Below are 12,758 nucleotides of genomic sequence, written 5' to 3'. Positions count from 1 at the left end.
AACACAAGAAAAACACTGAGAAACATAAAATGTCCATGTATATTCATTACAAAGTTTTAAAAGCTGCACCTTCCACTATGCAATGTCAGTGAAATGCCTGCAACAAATTGTGGATGTCAAAGGATATTTATGCTCTATTACAACTTGGGTATTAGTGACACAAAAAAGCAAGTCAGTGAACTGTCTTACAAAGAGATAAGCAGAGTTTTAGAGGACAAAATTAAAGAAAATAGTAAATATTTTAGGTTTAAGCTCCAGTTTCAGTGCTTTAATCTTAATCTTCTCTGTTACTGTGTTTCCCCACATTTAGCACTTATGTAAAAGAGTGTGATATTATACAAAACAAAGCAAATAATATCAAAAACTACAAAAATAAGATCCAAGTTGTAATACACCAGTATCAAACTGGATGAGCTGGGAGTCAGCAGGTACAGACGTGGGGTAATGTTAGTACCTGGGTGAAAATGTGCAAATACCAGGTTACTGTGTTTGTGCTCCAGCCATTCTTCTCCCAGGGTTAGTTTGTCTGTGAACAAAAACATTCACAGCCCTTGTCTCTGTACCAGAGAGGCTCTTCTGTCTGTGACACATTATGTCTTCCTCCCCAGTGCTTTGTGATGGCAATAAACTTTACTTCTCAACCTACTTTTGTTGTCTTTGTCAGTAATCACTGCTACACCTCACCCTAGAAGAGGTAACACAAATCCTTCGGCCACAGTTAATGAAGCCAAAAGTAAAAATGTGCACTTGTAGCCAGACTCCAAGGGACTGCATGACAACTTGCGAGACAAGCCAACCTGCCTCTGAAAGCCAGGTGAGCTGAGGTGGGTGGGGTTTGTTACTGTAGCTGTCAGCCGAGCAAACAGAGCAGGTACAACAGGCTATTCGTTTGTACAGAGTTCGCGAATCCACACCTTTAGCACTTACCGGCTTATGCTGGAGAGAGTACCGACACCAGGACTGACAGAAGGTTTTAACTTTTTAAGCTGGTTTAAAGTTTCTCGCCTCTGATTAATCAGGAAGACCAGGATTCTTTTTTGCCAGTTATGAAGTAAGTCTCTTTGTTTATGTCGCTGAAAGTGTGTTGAATTCCTGACAATTTACAGTAGTTACTGAAGAAGTAAGCACATGCCTCATATTGTTTACGTGTTTGTGCTGAACCACATGTACCTTTTTGGTTTCCTAAGAGCTTACAGGTATTTCATAACAGAAACATTTCTCGTATGACACCATGGTAATAAAATTATCTGCATGTCTAAGTTTGTTTAAGACAACGACTAAATGCACTGAAAATAAAATAGTCTTACATTTTTCTGTGATTGGCTGGAAAGGTTTGTTCCAAAGCTCTGTAGTGTTATGTAAAAATTGTATGTTGACAGTTGTCTCATGTTTGTCCTGTTCATGTTTAATGATTAGTTAAAGATTACATATTACAACTCAGCAATGCAGATAAAAATGTTAAATTCAAACACATAATATTTTTTTTCCTAATTATCTCTTTTTTGACATTCAGCTGTAAAATGCAAGTTTAACTCAGTGAACCCTGTAACAGCATAGTGTGTGTCACATTTAAGGTAAAGAAGAAGTCTGCTGCACACAGAGACTCAGAGGGGTTCTCGCATCCATGGAGTCCAATCTGTCATGCCTGTCTTCACTTGAAGAGGACTATCCAGATTACATTCAGCCACACTATAAAGAATCCTATCGTCTAGCCATTTATGCCCTACTATGTGGCGGCAAAGAAGCCTATGAAGAGTTCCTTCGAGCTGAGCAGATCAACCACTTCCTTTCAGAGGAAGAGACTGTGTTCATTTTGGAAAATGCAGAGGTACCGGTTGTGGAGGATGATTCAGAAGGGAGACGCAGCACAGACGAGGTCAGACCCTCCACCTATTTCCCAATTGAGTCGGATGAGGAGGTGCCAGACTTGGATTTGGGCTGGCCAGAGGTCACGCTGGAGGGTATAGAGACCAGCATTAGCCTGCTGTTTCACCCACCCAGACAGAACACACCAACAATTAAAGAGGTGGTTCGGAAGCAGATTCAGGCTGCGCAGAAGGTGAGGCCTCAGCACTGTGATATAAACAAAAGAAATGCTCCTGGGCCAGTGCCAGAAAATAACGCCTCATCTATCAGGTGGAGGAATCAACAAAGACAATAGTTTATCAATAGTACAAATTCCTAGTGAAAGGTGTAGTTTTGCGTAGGCATATAAACACCTCTGCATAGTTCTCTGCATACACAGGAGACTGCAGGGAAGGGCTAAACATACATTAACCCACACAATCAGCTGACTACACCAGTTCAAATGTTTGAAGCAGTTAACTACTATGGCAACTGAACTTTTGTTATCATGAAAATGTACACGATGGAAGTCACTCATTACTGTGCAGCTTTTTGCTTTGTGACGTGTGAGGCAGGCGAGTGGCCAGTCTGAATTCATGTAGGCTGCACTAACTTTGGCAGGTTTCAGAGAAACAGTATTTTGCAATTCAACATTCACAGAAACATTGTTGCAGCAATGTTCTTTAAAGGAACCTGCTTCATGAAGCTTTTTTATCTTGTACTTCCTGTGCAGTTATCTGCTGTAGAAAGAGTAGAAAACGAGTGCTGTTGCACTGCTTTTGCAATTTGTTGCTGTATGTTTAATCTAGTCTTCAAATCGCTGTCTTTTAATGAGATGAATGCTCTTGTAGGATCCCGTGGAGGTCACAAACAGACACACTGTTTTTTGCTTTTTTACCTCACACTTCCTGGAATTTTCCTTTTTATTTAAACCTATAATATTAAACTTAATGATTGCCTTTAAGTCATTTAAAAAGTGCTTATTATAATTTAGAAATAAGTAAATATAGTAATGAGTAAAGACAAGAGCTTTTTTCTGTGCACATGTATGAAGTGTAGGAAAAACTGCTCCAATAAAGGCTGCAAACATTTGAAGATTTTACTGAATCACAGAATCTACTAAACAAAAAATGATGAGATACAACAATAAGGACACTGTTGCTTTCAAATTATTTAGAAGATCAGTCAAATGAGATGGAAAAAGTATCACTGTTAAACATTAACATTAATTCTTGTAGTCAACATTGTAGCAAAATACCACAGTAGGATCAGATAGCTATGGCTGGATTGGCTGGCATTAAACTGATTACAGAAAAACTAATTAAACCAACTGCAAACCAACAATTGGACAGACCACTCTTTAAAAAAATAGTTTTCCTGTGATCAAGTACATGTTTAAATACTTGTTTAAATTCATATGAAAGCACTGATATATATTATGCTGACACAAAAAATAAATCATTATACTTGCAGTAACTGTGAAAGTGACCTTATTTGTTCTACCACATAATAACTGGCAGAACAAATTTAGATGCTACACATTAAAGAAGAAATCTAACTCATTTCAAAATAAAAGTACCTATATATATATATATATATATATATATATATATATATATATATATATATATATATGTATGTATATATATATATATATATATATATATATATATATATATATATATATATATATATATATATATATATATATATATATATATATAGGTACTTTTATTTTGAAATGAGTTAGATTTCTTCTTAATGTTAATGTTTAACAGTGATACTTTTTCCTTCTCATTTGACTGATCTTTTAACTAATTTGAAAGCAACAGTGTCCTTATTGTTGTATCTCATCATTTTTTGTTTAGTAGATCCTGTGATTCAGTAAAATCTTCAAATGTTTGCAGCCTTTATTGGAGCAGTTTTTCCTACACTTCATACATGTGCACAGAAAAAAGCTCTTGTCTTTACTCATTATTATATTTACTTATTTCTAAATTATAATAAGCACTTTTTAAATGTATATATATCATGAAATGACGTAGGTAACAGTTATGTTGAAACAGGTAAAACTTTGTCTGATATTTGATACAAAAAATCTGTCTTTCCTCTTTAGCAAACCACTTGTCTAATTTACAGAATTCATAACAACAAAAAATATCACAAGCAAAGGTGCTCAGTAAATCACAATATAAAAAGTGAGTCAGCTCACGAAGCTTTACCTATTCACAGTCACCTGACAAAGAAAGTACACTTGCTTTTAATTCTAATTCTTTGGGCTTGTTGTCTTCTTACTGTTAAACATTTGGTCATGTCAGTGAGATACAAACTATATAGTTTCCCCTTTTGCCACAAAATCATCACCTCTCCTGCTTGACAGCTGGTATGAGGTGTCTGGTTTTCACCAAATGTGTGGTCCTGTGTATTATGTCCAAACATCTTCACTTTGGTCTTGTCTGTCCAGCGGACATTGTTCCCGAAGTCTTTTGGTTTGTTCAGATGCAACCTTGCAAACTTAAACTATGCTGCCATGTGCTTATTGGAGAGAAGAGGTTTCCTCCTGTATCCTCTCAAACATTTTGTATTTATTTAGTCTTTTTCTAACTGTACTATTATGAAGTTTGAAGTTTCTCTGAGCATTAAACAGTCTTACTTAAATTAAATTTGCTAGGATGTGCACTACAACACTGGCGACTTTTTTCCACTTGAATACTTTTTCTGACTGTATAGTGATGGAATTCCAGTTGTTTAAAAATGCTTTATAACCCACCCAGATTGATGGGGAGCAAGTTGTTTTGTAAGATCATTGCTGATGTCTTTCCTCCCTGGGATTGTGTTCTCACTCCCTCAATGCACCAAAACAGCAAACTGTTAAAACGTCTGCTGTTATAGAGGTACTCACATTTGCTGATGATCTTATAGTAACAGAACCTGTTAATTATCCCCCACATTTCTATGGAAGCAAAAAGGATGTAAAACAAATTAGTCAGTATTCTTATGCTTTAGATACTGCTTCTGCATTTTAGCTTAATTTTTGTTAAATAAATAATGAAACTGTGCAAAATGTCACAGATTAACCAACATGAGGTTGCATTTGCCTAATTCTAAGACCTGCTAAGGACCAGATGATTTTTTTTATTATGGCCCAGTACATAAACTCTAAAAATAAAAGAGGTTGATTTTTTTTCACATAACTGCATATATACAGTTGGCAGTTACTTCTCTTTGCATGCATTAGAAGTAATGACATTATTTGTGTTGCATAAAAAATTCTTTCAAGTTAAGAAGGTGTTTTGCACAATTATACAGTTAATTTTGTGTGGAAAGTCATCTCTACTATACAAGTCCTGATGTTGACTACTCATACATTTTTTGACTTAATAATTTGTATTTTCTCAAAATTGAAAACATTTCCACATGTCTAATGTGCTTCCAGCTTATTGCCATTGTAATGGATGTCTTCACTGATGGCGACATTTTCAAAGAACTCATGAATGCGACACAGAGGGGAGTGGTGGTCTACATCCTTCTGGATGATTCCCATGTCAAGAGCTTCCTCAAAATGGCACACAACATGGAGATTAATATTCAAGAGCTCAAGGTGAGAAACACGGCACCTTGAAATACAAGATTTAAAGGGCGACAGTATCAGATGAGTATGTTTTATCACCATGCTGAGATATTATTGTACTTGTTGAGGCCATGAACTGCAAAAAATAAAAATCATCAGGAAAAAAATGTATTATCTTCCACTAGACTTATGTGATTATCTGGATTTCACAGTGGAGCCGCAACAGGCCTATTCTTATGTTTTCCACTTTTAATGACATAAAATTGTGCTTCTGGTAAACATGCTCTTCTGCACTTCTTGCCAAATGTAATTTTCCTGTTCCCATGCATAGTATACACATTAGCATTTTAAACAATGTTTATCTTGCAAAATATTTGAAAACTGTCAACTCCATTGTGTGGTGGCTTTAGTAGCACAGTGGCTGATAGTGAACAACAGCCAAATACCAAACTAAGACAGGTAGAGTCATCTTAGAGCTGGGCATTTATTTAACCCTTGGAGCTCTAAGTCATAGTCAGTTCGGCAGTGAGTGTGTGTGTGAGGGGTGGGGTGGGGTGGGGGGGGGGGGGTGGGGGGGGGGTTACACAGATATGGAGACATGTATGGAGACATTTGCTACTCAAAGCCATAATTGGGCCCACACATGCCTGTTGACCTGTTAAACATCATCTGACATAATCTAACATTTGCATTCCCCCAGTGCTTCCCATGAGGCTTCACAACCTTTCTTCTGTTGGCAAAAGAGCATTTAAAATATTACGTTTGACATTTTCTCCACACCCTGATGGAAATACAGTCATTTACCAACATTTCCCTGCTGCGTCTCTACTTGCCATTTTCACACAACTGCAGCAACCACAGGACAGATCTGTCAGTGTGGCTGGATTTTCCTGTTAAACAGCATTAGATGATGTTTCCACTGTCTAAACAAAGAGTCATCAGCGTTGAACGCAGTGACGGCTTCACAATCTCTTTGCAGCGTGCCTAGCCATTAGCAACATCAAAAAAACAGCCTGAGGAAAACTCACACAAGTTTGATCATGTAGAGTTTGACAAAGGGTGTGCGTGCTTTCATGTGTTTGTGTAAAGCTAGTAGTAATGGAAACTGGGGGGGAAAAGTGTTTCAATTAAGTTAACATTTAGGCTGTTTGCACCTGATGACTGAACTCATGTTTCATGCTCTGGGTTGAGTTTTTGAGTTTCATTTTTGAGTGTTGAAGGCCCTGATGTTTTGAGTAGTGAGACATGGGAATCATTTAGTTTTTAAAAGATGTGACACATAGTTCTTTCACACGGTAAAGAAGTTACATTCAAATAAATCAAAATGAATTAATATTAGATTTACTTGCAACATTTAATGTGGTGTCTTTGTGCACTTTTCATTTAACCTCCTAGGACCTGCCGTCCACATATGTGGACATCACATTTTGGGTTATTTAGACCAAAATACTCAATTTTGCTCTGCATCGGCCTGATATCCACTTACGAGGACATTATACTGCTACTGTTCTATCAAAATTTTAAACGAATATCCTCATTTGTGGCTCTTATTTTTCTTAAAAACAAAAATAAGGTAAAAAAAAAAAAATCTGGTAATTCTTTGTTTTTACATTCATCGGGCCCCAATATGACCAAATATCAAAGAGAAATTAAAAATGCATGTCGTGGAAGAGTTCGGGTCTTAGGAGGTTAAGTTCAAATTTTCATTTGAGTTCAAATTATGTACTTATTACTGAAATGATAATCAAAGCGCTCCTTTTTTGGAAACAGGCTTGCATTATATTCCTGTTAACAAACTAGCTAATGTAAGTTGCCAAACTTGTTAGCCCTAAACAAAACTAACACAAGCAATAACACAAAAGCTGAATTACTTCCATGTAATTCTTTTAGAAGGAAGTATGTCCAGCACATGCTTGAATTATTTTTAAACTGGCAAAATCACATTCCTGTTTCTTGTGTAATGTTTTTCCTTTGAAAAACAATGCATGTTCAAAGATTGTACTATCTACTATGAAACAGTGTTAACCTGAAAATCTACTTGCAGTTAAGCTCGTAAGACTTGATGTTAGAATCCCTGATAATCAGCACTGGCGTCCTGTGGTCAGGAGGGAGGGGTACAAACTTTATCTGCTTTGAATGCACAGATTTGAATGTTCTGCTGGAAACAGATGAAAACAGTTGACGTGATATTGACAGACATCAGCGTCTGAAGAGACACAGTCATGACTTACAGAGACTGTGCACTGTTTCCACAATAACAAACCCTGGATTACAAATGACTTAAAAGCAATGATCAACCAGAAAAAGGTAGCTTTTAGAGATGGTGACAAAGAATGGCTCAAACAGATGCAACATGAGCTGAAGAAGAGACTGAACACAGCAGAAATGTAGTAGAAAAAGAAGATAGAAAGGAATCTACAATACAGCAACATCTGTGAGGTGTGAAAAGGAATGAGGTTACAACAAAAAGAAAAGACAGCCACTTATGGGTGATGTGGAAAGAGCTGATGCACTCAAGCGGTTCTTCAGTTCTTCAACTTTATGGTCACTCTCACTCCCACTGCTTCTCCTTCACTGTAACTCCGTCTGCTCCTGCACAAGCTCCCCCTTCTCCTTTCATTTCTAATATGGCAGCTACTTCCCCTCTCACACCTGTGCCTTCATGCTTGTCTGTCACAGACAGAGGGGTGAGATTGGAGTTAGGAAGACTATGATAGCCCAGATGGATTGTGCTGCCTAAATGTGTCAACCTCTCCACAGGATTTTTAATCTGAGTCTACTGCCAGGACTGTGGAAAACATCCTTTATTGTTCCGGTACTAAGAATAAAACGTCTTGCTGAACTAAATGACTTTAGACCAGTGGCCCTTATAAAGCACATCATGAAAACCTTGGAACAGCTGATTCTACACCAGGACTCGAGGTCAAAGACAAACTTGCTTAAAACTGCAGACAGGAATCTGAACACAGGGATCTCGTAAAAGCCTTCAGCCACTGGAGTCACAAAACCTACCTCATACTGAACACCTCTGAACACTGGGGAGGCAGCAACAGAAGGATCAGTAAATGTATTCTTATTCTTATTGTTGTCAGGGTCATCAGGTAGCCACCCTTGTTTACTGGTGTTGGTTCACTGATAGACCCACGCATGTACTTGGATGCTCATGCTTTTGAGAAACCTGGTTGCACCAGCTACATCATTTTGTTTTGGCTGCTATGTCTGCATAATTGAGCCTTTTGAACTGTATATGCTGCCTCCCATAGTACCATTATCTCCACAGTGTACAGGGGCTTCTGCACGGTGGACCACCTGATGATGTCTGGCCTGAGAATACTTGGAGTAATCTTTGGTGGGAAAGTGACTTTCTGCAACTTGTAGCCACAGGCAGTATCCACAGTAGCTTTTACTCTTGCAGATAAGATTTAGGGGGGAATTACTTTTCCAGATTTGGGTAGCTTTTTGTTCACTAATAAGTGAAATCGTGATATAAAAGCTGCGTTTTGTATTTCCTCTTTGCAAAACTAAATAAATAAATAAGAAATCAGGAACGAGGAAATATTTTGTCACTGTATCGTTTGACCTGATTAAGCCTCCTTGGCTAGTTTTGCAGCCAGTGAGGATGTCACTGGAGGTCAGCAGAGTTCCATTTTTTTCTTCTTTTTACCGTATCATGATGTTTACACATTCACCAAAAAAGGAAAAGATCACTGATTTTATCAAAGAAGAAGACATAAATCCCTTTGGTATTGTATTACGATGAGCATCTGGTATAAAAACTCTCTGAAATTAAACACATGGAGCTTCCCACTGTTGTGATCTGTTGTGAATAAGCCAGAAGTAGGTTCTTCTATCATTGCATGATAATGCATTTTACACATAGAGATTGCTTAATGCAGTCTCAAATAAGCATTACATATATTACTTGTAGGTGAAATGAAATTGATTTATTTTTGGCCTTAATGCTCATGTTTATTTTTTTTCATCAGAATCTTTGTGTTCGGACGGTTCAGGGGCCAGAGTATCAGTGTCGCTCGGGGTTTAAGTTTCATGGAGGTTTGGAACAGAAGTTTATACTTGTGGACTGCCAGACAGTTATGTATGGAACATACAGGTGAGTCAGTGCTGTTCAAAAGTATTCAGTGATTAAATTGAAATAGAGGCCTGGCCTGGCTCTACTTGGCAGCTTTGCTAACTTTAAGTAAACCTTAAAGCAATTTCATGTAAACTCACTGTGCTACTCTGGTATTTTTAAACATAAAAATTGGTGAACTAGGAAGAAAAAAATATGATTAGCTGCCTTCCTTCATCTCTTCTCATTGGCTCCCCAGTACAAACAGAATATTTGAACGGAAGGTGGGCGGGTCAGATAGTCATATTAGGAATATTCTGTCTCACTTTTATCATATCAAGCAAGCATGTGTTTAGAGCAGTCTGCAGCCTGAGCTCGCAGCTCACGGAGATTAGTTACATACTCTGTCCTCATTATTTGAAACTTTCGCTACTGTAACAGTAACAATACTGTAAGAGAGAAAAAAAGTTTTAAAAAAAGACAAAGCCCAGAGCAAGTGCTAAGACAAATTTAACAAATCTTCCAAGTCAGCATAACTAGTTTTTCTGTTTGAGAACACACAGAGCTGAGGTAAGAAGAACACTTCCTAATAAATGCAGTGGCCTGTGGGCAGTTGCAGGCACCAGTAACACATAAATTTTCTGCTGAATTTGCCAAGTTCAAACATCATATGATTTAAATTTTAGTCCTATGCTTTGCTACTATAGCTTTTGTTGTATCTGATATGTTTCCTGGTTGACCCTTATTTCCACTGTTATGTTTCAGTTGTGGATTAAGCACATTAAAATGTAGATAATTAAGATATGCATGACTTTGTTATTAATAATGTTTAAAAATTTGTGCATCATTATGATCTGTACTGGCACTCCAATTTCTTTTTCAGCTACACATGGACTTTTGAGAAAATCAACCTCAGTATGGCCCTGGTTGTCACAGGCCAACTGGTTTCCACTTATGACGAAGAGTTCAGAAGACTCTATGCTCGCTCCACAACTTCTTCAGTCTTGCTTAACGGGAGGCCACCTGTTCTGTACCTTAAAGATACTTTAGCTCTGGAGAGCCCAAACTCCAGCCAGCTTTCTCTTAATATGATTCACAGGAGATCCAGGGTGATGCATGGCATAAGAAGTGCTCAGGACAACAGGTTCAACAATTCTGGCACAATGACCAGAGGCTTGAGTGTCCAGGATAGGCTCCATCAGTATGACTATACTGAAATGGGGAACCTAGTGAAAGGACACAGTTATGGGGGCGAGCTGCAAAAGGTAAACTCCATGACTCGGCTAAGGATGGGAACTAAAGACATTGGAGTCCCTGGAAGAAGTGGAGCTAAACCGAGGGGAGGTGGGGAGGTGCTTCTACCAAACCGGATGTCGCACCATCACCTCCGGCACCAGACACGTTACGGTGCGGACCAAAACCTGATACCATTCAACTCAGAAACATCACTCCACCGCTGGAAGATTGATTCTTATCTTAATGAGAATGAGATGCATCCAGATGCGTCATGTGATGCAATCTCGCCTGTGACATCTCCATATAGCAGTCACACAGGCTTAAATGATTATCAGTCACAGCTCATTCACAGCAGGTCGAGAGATATTAAGTCCAGAATGGAAGAAACACGGCAAAAAAGGTTCAGTTTGCAGGACTATAGCAATTTCAGGCAAAGCCAAGAGTCTTTGAGGTCCATGTATCTGAATGCAGAAACATCCAAACTGATGTCTTCATTAAGAGGCCTGGATGTAAGGCAGAGTATCACAGAATCGGAGCTAGCAGCACAAGAAAGCTGCAGCCAGGAAAACAGGGAGCTCAAGAAGCGAGGTAACAAAAGAGAGCCAGTGCTCACTGATGGACATCGTTCTGCCTCTCACCATGATGTGGTTTCAGTTGGAAAAACAATGCAGACATACAATTGGCATGAGCCTCTATCTAAGACAACATCAGCTGCTAATTTAGACCAGAAAATGAGTGATGCACCACTCAAGCTTTCTCATTTACAGTCCAGCAGTGTTAGCATTCAGCATCCGAGAGCAATGGAATCTTTGACCGAGGTCCCTGAAGAAAAAGACAGTTCCCACACTCACTTAGACCCAGCACTTAAAGTCAGACGTGAGATTTGCAAAGATGAGGAGGTTGTTCCTAAGAACTCTGTAAAATCTCCAGAAAAAGAAATTCAGGATCAAGGCACAGGAAAGCATTATAGGGTGGCCAAAAGCACAGGCTCAGGTGCTTCAAGGCAAGGAAAGAAATCCATTTCTAATGAAGTTGAAACTACTCTGGAAGTCTTCAATCCATCTACAGGACCTCAGCGGGCAGTGGAAGATAAGGGCAGTCACACAGAAAAAGGGGAAACACAGCCAGAAGATGCAGCGCTACAGAGAAAACATTCTATGAAAATGAAAGTGCCTACATCAGATGAAAAGAAAACTTCCAAAAATGAAGAGAAGTCTCTCCAAAGAAGGACCTCAGGAGTAAGCCAACCACTGAAGGCTGCCCATTCTCTGGCCCCTGATGCAGTGCACACAACAAAAAGCCAGTCACTGAGCATGCCCAGTTTGCAGAGCTCCCTTACTAGTCCATCAGAGACAGAAAAGACTAAATCTCCACTGTCAAGATTTTCTCCTCAGCGTTTGAGCAAAAAGAAGATGGCCCTTGCAGCAGAGCAAGACTCAAAGGGCACTCTGGGTGACGAAAGAGAGACTTTATATCAGAGACCAAAAGACAAAGCCTACAGTCGGTATGAGTTTTTGCTTAGCAACGAAAATCTACGTCTGGATAAGTCAAAGAAGAAGGCAAATTCATATTCGTCAGACAAAGAGAGAACCTCTTCCTTGCATAGGCGCGAGTCTGCCCGTCCAGTGAATCAGACACAGAGCAGCACTGATAACAAACTGGAGCGATTCATGCAGCGAGTTGGAAATCTAATAAACAAGAACAAGTAGCGAAGGCACAAAAGAAGGCCAACATGGTCAGAAATGAAGGCAAAGTTTATGCGTATTACATGTTTTGTTTATGCAGCTGTTTTTCTTGCCTAGACAAACAGTTTCTTTACACCACAGCAGTATGCTCCACCTTTTTTCTTTTGTCGTCACTGATGCCAGTAACAAGACTTGATAAATCGAGTATTTGCAGTTAAAGTCTGAGCTGGATCTTACTGGGGAGGAGGAGTTAAGGCAACCAGGGAGAATCTGACAGTAGCACTTCAGGACATTCAGCAATGTTTGATTCAGTAAGCTAAATTATAATGATACGGTATGTCTTATGCAAAAT

General features: G+C 38.8%; 1 protein-coding gene across 1 annotated transcript; it reads left to right on the top strand.

Moving 5' to 3' along the window:
* Positions 1-1,624: 1,624 nt before the first annotated feature.
* Positions 1,625-12,430, top strand: LOC134628840 (protein FAM83B-like). Its single transcript, XM_063475615.1, has 4 exons — positions 1,625-2,059; positions 5,282-5,446; positions 9,403-9,527; positions 10,369-12,430. Exons 1-4 carry the CDS (start codon positions 1,625-1,627, stop codon positions 12,428-12,430), a joined length of 2,787 nt encoding a protein of 928 aa, XP_063331685.1.
* Positions 12,431-12,758: the final 328 nt, after the last annotated feature.

This window comes from Pelmatolapia mariae, linkage group LG6 (genome assembly GCF_036321145.2).
Source record: "Pelmatolapia mariae isolate MD_Pm_ZW linkage group LG6, Pm_UMD_F_2, whole genome shotgun sequence".
Taxonomy (NCBI): domain Eukaryota; kingdom Metazoa; phylum Chordata; class Actinopteri; order Cichliformes; family Cichlidae; genus Pelmatolapia; species Pelmatolapia mariae.
Note: the sequence above shows the minus strand (reverse complement) of the source record. Positions and strands in the feature narration are given on the sequence as shown.

What these genes read in the sequence shown, in the direction of transcription:
- LOC134628840 (XM_063475615.1), top strand. Translation starts at nt 1,625, where the DNA reads ATGGAGTCCAATCTGTCATGCCTGTCTTCACTTGAAGAGGACTATCCA. An exon ending in AGATTCAGGCTGCGCAGAAG is followed by an intron (nt 2,060 to 5,281) that starts GTGAGGCCTCAG and finishes ATGTGCTTCCAG; the next exon opens with CTTATTGCCATTGTAATGGA. An exon ending in GTTATGTATGGAACATACAG is followed by an intron (nt 9,528 to 10,368) that starts GTGAGTCAGTGC and finishes TTTCTTTTTCAG; the next exon opens with CTACACATGGACTTTTGAGA.